The sequence below is a fragment of the Squalius cephalus genome (genome assembly GCF_949319135.1).
Source record: "Squalius cephalus genome assembly, chromosome: 23".
Lineage (NCBI taxonomy): Eukaryota > Metazoa > Chordata > Actinopteri > Cypriniformes > Leuciscidae > Squalius > Squalius cephalus.
Window position 1 is genome coordinate 11,462,866 of NC_137144.1, and position 17,277 is coordinate 11,480,142.

Consider the following 17,277-nt stretch of genomic DNA (forward strand, 5'->3'; position numbering starts at 1 on the left):
GCTCCCGTTCCACCACATCCCAAAGATGCTCTATTGGGTTGAGATCTGGTGACTGTGGGGGCCATTTTAGTACAGTGAACTCATTGTCATGTTCAAGAAACCAATTTGAAATGATTCGAGCTTTGTGACATGGTGCATTATCCTGCTGGAAGTAGCTATCAGAGGATGGGTACATGGTGGTCATAAAGGGATGGACATGGTCAGAAACAATGCTCAGGTAGGCCGTGGCATTTAAACGATGCCCAATTGGCACTAAGGGGCCTAAAATGTGCAAAGAAAACATCCCCCACACCATTACACCACCACCACCAGCCTGCACAGTGGTAACAAGGCATGATGGATCCATGTTCTCATTCTGTTTACGCCAAATTCTGACTCTACCATCTGAATGTCTCAACAGAAATCGAGACTCATCAGACCAGGCAACATTTTTCCAGTCTTCAACTGTCCAATTTTGGTGAGCTTGTGCAAATTGTAGCCTCTTTTTCCTATTTGTAGTGGAGATGAGTGGTACCCGGTGGGGTCTTCTGCTGTTGTAGCCCATCTGCCTCAAGGTTGTGCGTGTTGTGGCTTCACAAATGCTTTGCTGCATACTTCGGTTGTAACGAGTGGTTATTTCAGTCAAAGTTGCTCTTCTATCAGCTTGAATCAGTCGGCCCATTCTCCTCTGACCTCTAGCATCAACAAGGCATTTTCGCCCACAGGACTGCCGCATACTGGATGTTTTTCCCTTTTCACACCATTCTTTGTAAACCCTAGAAATGGTTGTGCGTGAAAATCCCAGTAACTGAGCAGATTGTGAAATACTCAGACCGGCCCGTCTGGCACCAACAACCATGCCACGCTCAAAATAGCTTAAATCACCTTTCTTTCCCATTCTGACATTCAGTTTGGAGTTCAGGAGATTGTCTTGACCAGGACCACACCCCTAAATGCATTGAAGCAACTGCCATGTGATTGGTTGATTAGATAATTGCATTAATGAGAAATTGAACAGGTGTTCCTAATAATCCTTTAGGTGAGTGTATATATATTTTTTACAGCCATCTTTGATCATATTTACCAAGGGGGCAAATAATTCTGACCAGCACTTATATATAAAGCATATTAGAATGATTTCTGAAGGATCATGTGACACTGAAGACTGGAGTAATGGCTGATGAAAATTCAGCTTTGCATCACAGAAATAAATTATTGATTAAAGTATATTTAAATAGAAAACCATTATTTTAAATTGTAATAACATTTCACAATATTACAGTTTTTTCTGTATTTTTGATCAAATAAATGCAGGCTTGATAAGCATAAGAGATTTCTTTCAAAAACATTAAAAGTAGTAATGGTTCCAAACTTTTGACTGATGGTGTGTGTGTGTGTGTGTGTGTGTGTGTGTGTGTGTGTGTGTGTGTGTGTGTGTGTGTGTGTGTGTGTGTGTGTGTGTGTGTGTGTGTGTGTGTGTGTGTGTGTGTGTGTGTGTGTGTGTGTGTGTGTGTGTGTGTGTGTGTGTGTCAAATACTTCCAAAATGATTTTATGTATTTTTTTTATAAATTTCTGGGGGAATTTGATTGACTTGAGGGCAATTCAATTAAACCAAGTCTGGCATAATTACAAAAAGCTTCACATTATGTTAAACTTGAGACAAGAACTTGACAAGACTCAAGTGTAAAACAATAGAAATATGAAGCCAGTACAGTATTATGACATTAGTGCACAGCTGACCGCACATCATCTGAATTCCACATTAATGCACCATATCAATAGTGTCAACACTGTCAAAAAGGAATCCACTGCATTAAAAACAAATCTACAACAGAAGTATCTGTCTGCAATACGGTTGTTCTATTAAAATACCGTGTGTATACATATCAATCGCCACACTGTACATCCCGCCATTCGCCCAGGCTTAACATGTCCCCTTTTACCATATTGATGAAGGCAGTGAAAGCAGACGAACACAATGCTGACAGGTGTACAGATTGATACAACAAAAACAAAGACCAATACAACAACAAGAGATGGAAAAAGAGAGGAAAAGTAAAGGGTCAGAAAAAGGCTACACTTTATCTCAGTCGTCGAAATAAAAACACTCCCTCGAAAAAAAAGAAAGATGGAGGGAGTGATGCAGGGGGAGACATTGCAGGATGAGTCACTTCAGAGTATGTGGAGTGAGTCATTCCTTCCGCAACACATGCCAGGGGAACAGACCGCACACCTGGACGGTGCAAAGGCTCAAACTGTACTCAAGGGCACGGCCCAGAAGTGCCAAGACTCTTAAAACACAGCCCGTCTGATGCGAGACACTCGCGGGCTGTGCTTTTCATCCGAGGTGTTAAGAGCAAAGTCCTCAGGGGCCGATTTCCCACGGCTCCACAAGAGGGCACTCATTAGGGCCAACGAGGGAGTTCACGACCGAATCGTTTAACAGAGTAAGTGAACTGACACTTCTATCAGACTCTACAGAGAACAGACCTTCCTGGCCGGAAACCTCTCTTTATTTTCAACCATATTTTTTTATCTGTGGTGATCAAATGTCTGATATGGAAACTATTAAATGAAGTAAAAAACAAGAACAAAATGAAGGGGTGTGTACGTGAAAAAATGTCCGTAAACACTACCACATGTTTTTGTGCAGCAGAGAGCGATTTCAATAATCCTGAAATTCACATGGCGCAGTGACCTCAGGATGGTGGTTGAGTGCCAGCAGAGCATCATCTATGCGAGGACAGCTGTCTGAAATCATTTCAGATGGAAATTAAATGATTGAACTGACTACAAGTTGCCCAATTATTAAGCTTTTCTAGAGTTTAAAAATCAACCTAGTAAAAAAGATATACTTTTGATGTCATTTCCTGGCTTCTTAGCGTTGAAAACCCTGTATCGTCTTTGATGTTCCTGGTCAAAAAATGACTGGCCTTTAAAAATTGCTTGTAAATCACATTTGTTATGCTATATTATCACTAAATATTGGATTCAATCTTTTTGTCAACTTGTTTTTTTTAATTAGGACACAACAAAAAAAAAATCACGAAAATATAAGTTAACTAGGTTTTTCGGGAAAAAGAAAAACTTCTACGGGTCAAAATGACTGGACACAACCTCAGAGCTCATCAAATAGGTTTTAATGGGTCAGTAAATTAAAAATAAATAGCTAAAATCGTTTACATTTTGTTTAAATTTTACTTTAATTTTGCCCTGGGGTCCAATAAGTTTCTATTTATTTTTTGTAATTATTATATATACATATATATTTTTTCTTTTTTTTTGTCCACATAAAATTCACTTATAAAGTACATTTAAATTGACCTGAATTTTTCCTTGAGGGCCACTTTTATACATTTTTTGTAATCACTTTTTCTCCCTAATGTCCACAAATACAGCATTTCTTTATTATTTTACATATTTCATTTTACAATATTTTTTTTTTTTTTTTTTTTTTTTTTTACAAAATTTTACATAAAGAACAGTTGCTACTGGTTAGGACACATTAGAAATAAATTTTGAATATTTTTTTTCCCACTCAACCTAAAGTTTTGATGTAAAATGTAAAGCATATAAAATAAATAAGGCCTATATCCATTTATTTTACTTATTTAAGAGTTAAGAGCAAGCAAATTTGATTTTAAATATTACAATTGAAAAAACTAGAGAGCAAGATATAAACCATGAATAAATGTATGGTTTATTTTCATGGTCTCCTTGAGACATTGACAAGACTAAGTAACGTTGCACCTACATGTCAACTAACTCTCATTAGAGTGTTAGGACTGTTAGGTTAGGGTTGGTAGAATAAGTTGACATGTAGTTGCAAAGTTACTTATAGTCAGTAGATTGTCTGTTGGTGGAGCATCAAAATAAAGAGTTAGCAGATATTAACAGTCTACTAATACTCTAAAAAGAGTTAGTTGACATGTAGTTACACAGTTACTTATAGTCAACTGAATGTCTAAAGGGACCATCAAAATAAAGTATTACAGAATGGATTTACATGTAAACAAAGCAGGTAGTTTTTCTACGAGCTCATGCCATAAACATTATTAATTTCCTCTGGCAGCTGTTTATATTTAATCCCTGTCACGATAACAGGTGGTTCGTCACAAAACAGCAGTAATCTATAACCGATTCGCAAAGATTTACTCGGTTGATTGCGACAAATGCTACGCATGCGGCGTTCTACACACGCATCAAATCCATTAACAACATTTTCCAACAACTTTGTTTTGTACAAAGTCATCTGTGAAGGAGAGTCGTTTCAGAGGCGGAGCAAGGTGTTACATTTTAATGAAAGATTTTATTTCTTTTGAAATAACGTGTGCTGATTAATCAAGCACAACAAGACCAGGAAAGTGTGTTAGCAAAGCAAAATAGAAAAAAAGTACTGACTTTATGAAGGAAATGCCCTTTAAGAACATTTAAACCATAAGCGCCCAAAGGTCTCTGTCTAAAGAGGTTTTAGTTATACCAGCCTAACCACTTTAAAGAGCAACTGTGGTAAAAGCCTTGTCCTCGTTCCTGTTACCAAATAGCTCACATTCTCTCACTCACAAAAGCCATACTGGGGGTGCGTGCCAGTGGCGTAAGTGTCTGTGGAGTGTTTGGGAATTTTTAATGTAAGAGGGATGGTCAACAACAAAGGGCACTGAAATGTCTGTTCTCAGTGTTCCTATTTACATCATTTTGTTTTGTTTTAGACAGGCATTTTGTCTCTTAGGCCATGTGTCCACCAAAGCTTTTTTCCCCCCAAAGCAAGCGTATTTTCCCAGTTGTTTTCAATGGGAGCTCAGCATTTTTAAAGCGGCAGCAGCGTGACGAGGCGTCGAGTGTCTATTTCACGATTGAGCTCTCTGCCTTTTTTTACCGGTCGCCGAGAGTTGTAGAATGTTCAACTTTGGGTAATCACTGTGACACCACTGTCACTTACCCAGTCGTCCAATCACAGTGGAAGAGGGGCGGGACAAATACCACACAGCGACTAATCGCCACATTCTGCTTGTACGACGATAACAAATGACAATAACAAGCACATCTCTTCATCCAAAACTAGTGCCAGAGCAAGTACGATACATTGTGTTGACACTTTTATTTTCTGAAACAAACTATTTGCAAAATCAAATACTAGTACCCAAATTGGGCGGAGCCAGCCGTCGCCATCTTGGTAGCGCGTCACTCCTGGATATCCGAAAATTGGCAAAGAGGTGGGATTAGCTGAGGTGACGTGATTGCTAATAGACAGCAGACAAACGGCTAGTAGTGACAGCAGCAGCAATCCACCTGTCACTCAAGTGGCCACACCCTTAATTATGTAGAACTTTAACGCTAAATATAATATAAATGGATGAGTTATAAAAAAAATCACCCCCCTCACAGTTTTCATGAAAGGCACAATTAGCTATATAGACCAAAACCACTTTTTGTACCAGGCTGTAAACATAGTTTGTTCTGCTGTAAAGTTGGGCTTGTTAACATGGGATTGACTCTCTTTTGGAGCCTGTCTCTAGTGGCCAGTCTATGAATTGCAGTTTAAGTCACTTCCGTGTTGGTTTCAAGAGAGATCGGAAGGTTGCCGTTTGGTCTCAACTGAAAAAAATGTTGTCAACATTTCATTATATTCATTAGTTTTAGTCCATAGGCAGTTTTATTTGATGGTATGCAAAATTACAAAAACGTTCAAATGGTAACAGATCAAACTTAAAACACATTTTCCACTAGGTAACCACTCTTTTCCAGTCTTATTTGTATTTTAAAGTAAATTAAAGTATTTTTTGTCAATTAATTATTTTAGAGCTTAGCTAAAATAGACTAAATTGTTCATTACAGGAATTTTGCATGACTTTTCCATGATAAAAAAAATATATATATTTAACAAATTTTTCTAGCCAATAGGGTATATGTCGAACGTCGCATGACGAAACCGGAAACCTGGTCTCATTGCATCCGCTTGTCATAGAAAGTGTTAACAGCCGTATGAACTGACGCCGATATCTATGGAATTTTAAGGTAATCAGCTAACCTACCTATCTCACTTTGTTATTGCCGTTTTATTCTATTTAAATATCTAAACGTTAGTGTGAAGATTTATTTTTTTTTTTTACTTTTAAATATCGATCTTCACATGCGAGGGACATTGGTTATGATCATCTTTGCTCGCCCCTTTTAAGTTATCTTGAGTAAAACAGTAAAAAAATGCAAGAAGCACATACAAAAGACCTGAACCGGAAGCGATGCGTTCTGTTTTCCGGTTTCGTAATGCGACGTTCGACATATACCCTATTAAATAGTTTAGAGCTTTAGTTATTTAATGTTATTTTAGTATTTTTATGTACTCATTAATTTAATACATTTTGCTATTTATATTTTTTCAGCCCTAGAAATCACACTATTTCTCTGATTTACAGGTTTTCCATGACCATCGGAACCTTGTTTCCAGCAATTAATTTTTTTTTATAAAATGTATGACAATTATTTAAATCAATCCTTTCTACATTGTTATTTTTCTTATAATATTATAAATTATTATTATTATTAGAGTTTTTCAATATCTTTTTTTGCCAACTGTATACATTAATCTAAATCATTTTATTGTCATAGTTTTTTGACCTTACCAAGCACAAAATTTGTCACTAATTTCGATTAATCACAGACTGTTCTTTGTTTCAGATTTAAAACAGTTTGTTTATCTAAAGACAGAAACATTAAAGCAGATGTGCAAGTATGCAAGTCAAATTGTGCCTGTGCTCCTCAACCCTAGCTTGAAGCCTCACATGAACCAAACACGTGAGAGCAGCTGGGGAAATGTGGTGACCTGTAATGACTGTCAAACCTCTAAATGTGTTTGAATATGAGCGCACGCCATATAAGAGTGCATATATCCTGAAACGCGGTAAAGGCATCATAGGGAAGTGATTAGAGTAAAAACACATCAAGGAGGGCTTGAGCATGTCGAGAGCTTGATGCAGAGCGTAAGATGGAAACGGGGATAAAAATGAGAAAACAGACAGGGAGGAAAAGAACAACTTGAGGCTATTTATTATTCCGAGGAAAAACAAACTGATGTGGGTTGCTGATTAGCCGAAAGTGAGAGTGGGGAACAGGTTAAGATCACTGGTGTGATTTCTTCAAAGAACACATTGTGAGAGAGCGAGTTAAAGACTTGAATAGATAACACATACTGGCCACTACGCCACCCTGCGGTGTTTGAGCAGAATTGCCGCCCACCATTGATCAGAATGGTGGAGATGACATTCATCGCAACACCCGTGCAACATCGGTGGTCGTTTTGCGACAGAAAACATTCCTCTGTGAAATAAAATGGTTATACGCCACAGATAACGTTGTTGATGAAAACGTTACTATGGTAAGTTGTGTTTGTGTGTGTTTTGGCTTATCTCACTTGTACTGTGCCAGTGTGGTCGGTCACCGTTCCCAGCTGGACGTATTGCACCTGAATATCGTTACCCTGGAGAGGCGATGCGTCAACCCCGCCGGCACCATCGGTCGACGCCACAGCGATGAGCTGCGGTCCTCTTAGCACCTGGAGAAAGAAAAAAGAGAAACATTAGCACTATGGGAAACTACTAGGTAAAACTATCTTAAATGTTTATTGTCAGTTGGAACAGTCTTAATGTTTCCAGCATGGCTTAATAGTTGTGGTAAGAGTCATTCCTAAGTGACAATGTGACTAATTTCAGTGACTAAAGTTGTCTAACATGTGAATTGTGTAGCCGTCAAACTGGAATCAGACACCAATTTACTGCAGGCTGTTCTCTAAATTACCAACACAAATATCTGTCACATGAAGGATTGAAAACAACCAGCTGACAGTCAGCAGAATAGCATTTAAATGTCATGGAGCTAATCATACTGGGTACTTTTTATCTAAAAGATGCATCAGTGTTGTTAACCAAAAACTATTAAAAACATTTTCGGTAACTGAAATGAAGTAAAATAAAAGTATTAGATGAGAAACTTAAAAAATATATATATATGTATATATATTTGAAATGTTGCCTTGCCAACTAATGGAAAAAAAGTAAATAAGTACTGAAGTACTAAACTTACAAATATATATATGCAATTATAAAAACTTGACAAAAAAATACTAAAAAAATGTACTCAAAAACAGGGAAAAAATGCTTTCTTTAAACATGTATTTCAAAAGCATATATGAAGTGCTGCAGGTGATGACTTACATCATTTTTGTTTTTTTTTATTTTTAAAATGAATTCATTATAGAAATTCCCATGACTTTGATAATTTATTCTTAATAACATTCTTCCTGTTTCTAACATTTTAAAACATACATATACAAATAGTAAATTTAACATGTATCAAGCATTTCTAAAAACATATGTCTGGATTATGATGCTTTGTGGAACGTGTTGAGTTACAAAACTTCTTTTGTTAAAAAGATCTAGTTACAGTAATAGCTACACAATACTGAAATATTTTGCAGAGTTTTCTGATTGTCATATGGGTTTGGAATAGAGTGGGCGAATTATGACAGAATACATTTTTAGGAAAACTATCCATTTAACTAAGTAGCACTTCTAGTTAGTTATTCTCCAACACTGCAGCTAGAATAAAACATTTTCCTCAAAACATTACTTTCTTGGAAGTGGAAGGTCTCAAATGATATTCTGTTTTTTATATGGAAATGAAATGAAGTATGCTGCAATCTATTATGCAAATTAATCATTGTGCTTTCCTTTCTAAAGCTATTACCAATTTGTTCCTTTCAGTCCTTGATGATTGTTCTTTTCTAACTTAATTTAGCATATCCATCACCTCACTGTTTAAACAAAATTAAAATTCTCACAGTTTACATTTTAATCTGCTAATGATTCACTTATTCTATAGTTTATGCAACTGCCTGCCAGTAAACCACAATAATGTGCACCTGTTTTTACGCTTTTCTTTTCACACTGTAGGAAGTTCAAATGTCCAAACTTGCATACAGTTTGCAAACAGCATGTCACATGAGAGGGGAGTCCAGTACTAAGTATTTACAATAGGCCAACAACATCCGGCTAACGTACTACATCTGCTGAGATTCTGAAGAGATTGGTCTGCCGCTTACAGAACGTGTCGGAAATAAAATGGCAATTACCATTTCTGAATTTTAGCATTTAACAGAGATATGAACAGTAACGATGGTTTCGGTTTTACCATATCAATACCAGTGTGAGTCTTCATCCTTTGTCATCAGTTTTACCGTATCAATACCAGTGCGAGTCTTCATCCTTTGTTGTCAGTTTTACCATAACCATTTCAGCGCGAGTCCTTATCTTTTGGCATCGGTTTTATAATAATAATACCTGCGTGAGTCCTCATTCTTTAGAAGTTCATACAAAGTGGATTTTTTTTTTCACAGAATAGAAAACAGCGTATTCTCGACAACACAGACCAAACTCTTCAGGTCTCAGCTTCAATGTCTGATGGTGGGTCAAAGTAGGTGTTGTTCGTGACAGTGAACACCAATGAAGACCATATCTGGCATTACGCAAATTTGTAGCAAACATTTGTAAATAAGTTACGGAAGTGAGACTGGAATCGCTGACAACTTGTTTCGGCAGTTCAGAATCGATTTCTTCTTTTGGGAGACAATACCTTTATTTGTCGTTCACTTCTGTCTTTAAAACTTTGCAGTCCTTTCTTTAAAAAGCATAATAGGAGCACTTTACATTTTTTTTTAACGCACTATAATAGTACAGGAATTCGGACATAATCCAAGGGAGGAAATTTTCTTAATCAGGCTAGTCAAATCAAAGGATTGTCAGCATGTATTTTTTGTTTCTTTGCAAGTCTTGAAACAATTGTCTACTTGCTGTTTCAGGGTTAAAAAAAGTGCAAAACTATGTAACTACACTATAAAACTGACAGCTTGAATGCTTTTGCTTGATTGCCAAGTCTGAAGACACATTCAAGCGCTCATCATAACAGTCCGGTGGAAGGCCCAGTCTCCAGCTGTGCTCTCACAAACACATCTCCATCCGGTGCCAAGGTCCTACTCATCGCAAAACAAGCACATGCAAGCAAAAACACTTGTATGATCGTACATTGTGTTTGATTGCCCCAAAGCAAGCTCGCACACATCATTGATTATACATCATCTGACCACTAAATGTGCTTTGATGTGGTCACCATGGTTTTGGATCCTCTGACTTCTTTTCAATTACTGGTGCTAGTCTTCAACCTGAACTGTGAGTCAGTAATTTCTTCATTGCAGCAGTTGACCGTTTCCACATGCACAACGTTCATTCAAAAACAGCCATCCGGGATAGATGGCACGTTAAATGAAACTTGAACTTCAGACTAAACACTAATCGTCAATCATTACAGTTCTTCTGCGACTCCACGCGGTGACACCTCTACGGTTCATCTTGTCGACATCAGCGCCTATGTGGGCATAAACAATCAAATCTGAGTCTCCCCAAGTGGGAACAGAACTGTCATGCACTCCCAATTAGGAGACAGAAAATCTGCTTCACTGCACAAAAATCCCACAATAACCCCGATTTCAGATCCAGTTCGTCTCTGCCCCCTACCCCAGTTTCAAGTGCAGACGGTGACTTTGAAGTCATGAGTCAGTGGCATGCTTTAAGTTCATAGAAAACCCATGCGGTGCCCACCCTGTCTCCAATGGCATGGAGGAAGGATGCCAATTTTGCCACAATGACTCCTTTTTTGATGCTGCCAGTCAAATCATGTGGAAATAATTAAGAGCGTACGATGTTGGGTTGGTTCAAACAGGATAACATATAATTCAAAAATACATTAAAAATGCATTTCATACATAAATTGACTTGAATACAACTCTCCTATGTTGAGCATGTTTTTCATTTCTAAATTAAAATTCATTTTGATATTTTTGGTGAAAAAGTGGAAAAAAAAATCAGGGTGATACAACTCTCTTATCATAATAAAGAAAAAGCCTCAAGAATAAGTAGTTTGTTATTATTATTTCTTTGGAGAAGAAAAAAACTGTTTCACTACTTATTAACATTTGGAAAAAAAATGTGCAAAATCAGTCGAGTAGTATGGGCAAAATATAAACATTCAAAAAAAGAGATGTTTTATGAAAATACCAATGTTGTCCAGGTTGTAAATGAGGTAAATGATGGTATTTGTGAATTAATTTATGCTATTTCAAAAAAATAAAAATCTACTTTTTAGCTTGAAAATACATTTGTATATAATGATGTGTACACTCACATGTATTCAAGATGTAAGGAAAATATGTCATTACTTTTTTTTCTTGATTGCTACACAGCAGTTCATTTTTAGAGTACTTAAATATTTTGCTTTTCTGAAAATGGTATAAAAGTGTTTCAAAACCATATTAAACCAACATGAAAACAAAAAGTTAACTTATAAGAAATTAGACTCAATTTTTCTTTCCTTTTTGCATGTGTTTTAAAGAATTTTCCTTTTCTTTATCGTGGATATTCATGTATGTCATTAACCCATATACTCTGGTAAACAAAGAATAGCATGAGAACAACTGAAGGATGGCCCAGCAGGTCTTAAACACAAACACATGCACAAGTACAGAGATATGCACATAAATTTATTGGGAACAAGAGTAATTCACAGCTGAGGGACATCTTTTAAAACTTCCCCTTTTTCATTCCATCACTTATCTGAACCAGAAAACTGCAAAGACCCACATAGGGTGCACCAACTTGGATACTTTCTCATGCAGACAATCATAAAACCATCAAAATAAAGATCACCGCTCGCTGAGAATTCATATGCCATTTTGAAACCATCCGTCAGGCCTCATAAAATAAAAAAATGCACTTTTTCCACATTAAAAAATGCGTTTTGGGGATTTATCCATTGAATGATACTTGTCAAAGCAAACATGACTACAACAGCAGAAATTTTAAAACTGCAAGTGAGGATTGTTTGTATGCTCAGCTGTGCGACTTAACACAATGAGAATTTTATGATGCTGGGAGAACGTCTGCAATCGCGTAGCAATGAAAGCTCGTTCTCATCGGTTGACTTCCGGCCTCACAACTGTTCTCAAGACGACTCTCCACTCCGCCGCTGATCGGGAGAGCATGAGGACGTGGTTCCAACACAATCAAATAAAGTAAAGCTAATTCAAAGAACACGTCACATTGGAGACGCACACTTTGGCTCTTGAAGTCATCCAACAGTTACTACAGGTCTTGCAGAATTGTTTATGAGGCTTATGTGTCACTAATCTTGGCCTCAAAAAGGTAAAATCCAAAGCAAAAAACAGTCATGATGTCACAACGTGTATTCCGAGTTAAACCGGTGTGTTCGCATGAGGTCTGCTGACTTTGACAGAAATGAAAGGGCTCGTTTGAGACATTAGTAATCAGTGTTCTGTTTGTCATTAGTGAGTAAATCAAACTCTCAGAGGAAACAGCTGGAAATAACCAAGCCAGTTCAGGGCTCGACATAAAGCCTTGTTATGTGCTTGTAAACCGGTCATTCGCTTGTCCGAGTAAGTAAACCGGTCATTCGCTTGTCCGAGTAAGTAAATCGGTCATTGGCTTGTCCAGAAATAATTATTTCCTTTTTTGTGTGTAAATGTATGTCATTTATTCTGAAGCAATATTCTCATCAGTGTTCTATCAGCTATTACTTACATAAATCAGCATATTTGTGATATTTCTCCCCTTAAAGTGATTTCCAGGGCATTTTTTCTTAATAATTATTAATGAATGTGTCGTCTTTCATGTGAAATTCTTAAATTTGTTCAATAAATTCAATTAGACTAATAAGACACTATAAGGCTGTTACAAATCAACTGAAATCCATCTTTCCACAGCAGAAGCAACACTGAAACTGCATCTAAAGTGGCATTTAGATGTATTTACACAGACTGTTTAATACAGCTCAGAGGTGGCATGAATGTATTTAAACTAGGGCTGTGAAAAGATTAATCGCGATTAATCGCATCCAAAATAAAAGTTTGTGTTTAAATAATATATGTGTGTGTACTGTGTAGAATTAAATTTGTATATATAAATACACACACATGCATGTATATATTTAAGAAAAACTGTTATTTATATATAAAAAAATTATACTTATATATAATATAAATTATATATAAATATATACAGTGCTATGCATAAGTTTAGACACCCATGCTAAAGTTGACTAAAAAGAGGAATAAAAAATCATCTTTTGGAAATTGAACTTAATGCCTTAATTAAAAAAATTAGGAAAAATCCAACCTTTAAGGACACCAATTTTCTTTGTGAATGAATAATGTATCGTAAATAAATAAATGTTCTTCCTTAAAATACAGGGTGCATAAGTTTGGACACCCCTATGTTAAATTCCCATAGAGGCAGGCAGATTTTTATTTTTAAGTATTTTTTGTAATTTTTTTTTTAGGATACTATGCATCCTGATAAAGTTCCCTTGGCCTTTGTAATTAAAATAGCCCCACATCATCACATAGCCTTCACCATACCTAGAGATTGGCATGGTTTTATTTCAGTTAGCCTAATAGCTAGTTTGTTTTGCATTGAGAGATGATCTTATGGAAAGTACTCCATGCCAATCTCTAGGTATGGTGAAGGCTATGTGATGATGTGGGGCTATTTTAATTCCAAAGGCCAAGGGAACTTTATCAGGATGCATAGTATCCTGGATCCATGAAGTAACTGGCCTTTAAAAATAAAAATCTGCCTGGCTCTATGGGAATTTAACATAGGGGTGTCCAAACTTATGCACCCTGTATTTTAAGGAAGAACATTTATTTATTTACGATACATTATTCATTCACAAAGAAAATTGGTGTCCTTAAAGGTTGGATTTTTCCTAATTTTTTTAATTAAGGCATTAAGTTCAATTTCCAAAAGATGATTTTTTATTCCTCTTTTTAGTCAACTTTAGCATGGGTGTCTAAACTTATGCATAGCACTGTATACAGTATATGTATGCAAATATTTCTTAAATATATACATGTGTGTGTATTTATATATACAATATAATTATACCAAGTACAAACACATATATTATGTAAACACAAACTTTTATTTTGGATGCGATTAATCGCGATTAATCTTTTCACAGCCCTAATTTAAACGGAAAAATTACAACTGCATAAATAATGTTATGAGATTAATGTTTTACATAATTCTTAAATAAACAAATATGAAATTGTGGCAAACATACAATGATGCTTACAAATAGGAAACTAAACTGCCAGTAGGTTTAGTTACTGAGTCATTCACTCATCCGATTCGTTCAAACGGCTGAGTCATTCAAGAATGAAGCAAGTTACTGTCTTTATGAATGGGTCACTGAATCATTGACTCACCCGATTCGTTCAAAAACACTGATTCACACTGAGTAACTAAACACCACTGTGTGTTGCTCGGAGATGGCAGCTGTTCTGCTATGGCTTTGTTTGGAATAATTTTTGTTGGCTAAATACAGTCACTATTTAGTCAGTTGTGTTAGTCACTAATTGTGTAAGTCAGTATTGTATCCACTTAATATTAACTATGTTGTTTATTGAACAGCTGTATAAAATTGATGTCACATTTGCAAATGTGCTGGTATAAATCCACTTGTCTCGGACAAGAGTTAATGTTGAGCACCGCATTTGTTTGCCTTCTCGTTAATGACTGGATTAAATTCATGTTAAAAGCTATTTGAAACTGAAATAGATAATGCCCTTTTCTCAAGGGTCTTCATGAGCTAACCTACCCTTGTGCCCAGCCTTTTTTCTTTCGAAATCAGCCAAACTTCAAATCTGCTATCTCTATACAGGCGAGCTGCCAAACAAAGGGTTTAAAAATTGGCAGAGCGAGTCAGGATCTGCTGTCAGCTTGGGTTGTTGGGACTAAAAGCTAACAGGAAAAAAAGGACCCAGAATAAATCTTTCTCTAATGTAGTAATGCTTTCAGCAGCAGAGTAGGACAGCAAACACATTGAGGAACTGGAGCAAAGACAACGAGGAACAAAACAACAGCAGCTTAATGCAAAAAACATTTAGTTTGGGACCTCTTCGATACATAACAACCAACTGTGCAAACATGCCATTGCTCCCAAGATCCATTTTTCTTTATTGGCTTTCCAGTGTCGTCTTCTGTGCATACGAATCTTAACTAGCTATAAATGATAAAGACATTCAAAATCATGAATTCCCCTGAAAAGAGTATGGAATTAGTTAAGCTGTAACATTAAGCTTGATGAAAACTGGATGCTTCTTTACGACTGGACATGCAGGTTGCAAACAATTTTGGATGAAGAAATTCGATTTTGCACAGTTCAATAAGCTGTGTTATGAAAGAGGTGAGCTTCCCAGCAACATGTACAGTTCCCTCATACCCTCAAGAGTTGACGAGGAAAAAAAAGTCTCTCTGGAAAGGTAAACACTTCCGCCCAATTTCTACATGATTCCAACAACTTGCATCTGGAGCGGGCCAGACCTAAGCCAGGACAGATGTGACGGCCTAACTGTTCTGAGAGAGAGAGACAGACAGAAAGAAAGAAAGACGACCGACAGGACATTGGACAAACTGAGTGAACTCCTAAAACCATCTGAGAGTCCTACATCACTTCTGCTGCATCTGCTGCAAAACCTCCCACAGACCAACAAATGAACTTAATAATAATAAAAAAACAGTTGTACATTAAAGATAGGTCTAAATTTGTATCCAAAATTAGTTTATTTTACCCCAACAATGAACACTATCTAATGAGGACATCTGCAGTCATCTGAGCTTAAATACTAATTCCTGTTACATGAGTACGTATTTGCTACATTATGAAAAAGTCTCCACACAAACAAGACAGTCTTATAAGATACAGCATTTGGCTTGTATGGATGGTGCCATAGCTAATGTTTCTTAAACATCAAAATGTCTTTTTATTTCATAAATTGAAAAATTCAAATTTGGAGGGCTGCCATCATCAACAACCGTATTGTATCCACACAAATTTAACATAGCCTTGAGCCTGGAAGCAGATATAATTTCTAATGGATATGCAGTTCCAAATAATTAAACATTGCATTACATCACTAATGTTGAAACAGTGCAGGGTTTAGCTTAGTCATCACCAAATTAGTTTGAAAGGAAACTCAAAAGGAAAGATATTTGGAATGAAACTCAGGGCAAGGAAGCTTGGGGCAGGAAGAAGATTCAAGGGCAGGAACAAAGTTCAGAAGGAAGATTAGGACGTTTGAAAGGAAAGTAATAATGTTTGGAAGGAAGCTCAAAAAGAAGGATGCTTGGAAGGAAACTAAGGGAGCAAAAAAGAAGCTCAGAGGGAAGGAAGCTTCATGGCCAAGAAGGGAGATTAGAACAGTTTCTCAAACTCGGTCCTGGAGGGCCACTGTCCTGCACAGTTTAGCTCCAACCCTGATCAAACACACCTAGCTGTGAGTTTCTAGTGATCCTGAAGACACTGATTAGCTTGCTCAGGTGTGTTTGATCAGGGTTGGAGCTAAACTGTGCAGGACAGTGGCCCTCCAGGACCGAGTTTGAGAAACCCTGGCTTAGAAGGTAAAAAGGAAGGAAGTTTGGAGGGCAGAAATAAGGTTCGGAAAGGAAGATTAGGAAGTTTGGGAACAGGAAGGAAGGATGCTCTGAAGAAAGGAAGACAAGGAAGTTTGGGAGGAAGCTCAAAATGAAGGATGCTCGGAAGAAATCTCAGGCAGCAGAAAAGTAACTCAGAGGGAGGGAAGCTTGGAGGGCAGAAAGGAAGATCAGTAGAAAGGCGAGGAAGCTTAGAAGGAAGGAAGGTCAGGGAGCTTGGAAGATAGCTTGAAATGAAGGTAAGGAAATTTGGAAGGAAGAAGTAAAGCTAGGAAGAAACAAGACTTGGAAGAAACAAAGGATGCTCAGATAGAAGCTTGAAAGTCAGGAAGCAAGCTCAGAAAAAAAGGATGCTGAAACAGAAGCATGAAGGAAAGCTCGGAAAGAAGGTATTGTTTTACAGTTTCTCTCCTGTAACTAATGGTTCAAATTAGAGATTCAAAATGAGCCTCGTTGTATGACATTGTACAAGTATGACTTCCATGGCCAGATTGGTTGACAACCAACTTAAGCTGCAATTTTAGTAAGCTTCAAACCCTAATGCTCACTAAATCAGTAACATCAACCTTAAATATGACCCCTGTGGCAGATTGAGATACTACTCCTCTTGCCAAAGCAATATTTTACAGTGTATCCAAAGCAAGGGATTAAACAGACCCTGCACAATTCATACGACAGACACACATCTATAAGATTCCTGATTCAAAGAGCAGACGGAATCACATAAATAACAATTTTACA

The 17,277-nt window shown here is 36.9% G+C and overlaps 1 protein-coding gene across 2 annotated transcripts in view; it reads right to left on the reverse strand.

Moving 5' to 3' along the window:
* Positions 1 to 17,277, reverse strand: part of banp (BTG3 associated nuclear protein) — a 47,713-nt gene that overhangs the window by 2,539 nt on the left and 27,897 nt on the right. For both annotated transcript variants that reach the window (XM_079860007.1, XM_079860006.1), the window contains exon 12: positions 7,389 to 7,529. In XM_079860007.1, the coding sequence (XP_079716133.1) occupies positions 7,389 to 7,529 (141 nt within the window). The remainder of the gene's footprint in view (positions 1 to 7,388; positions 7,530 to 17,277) is intronic.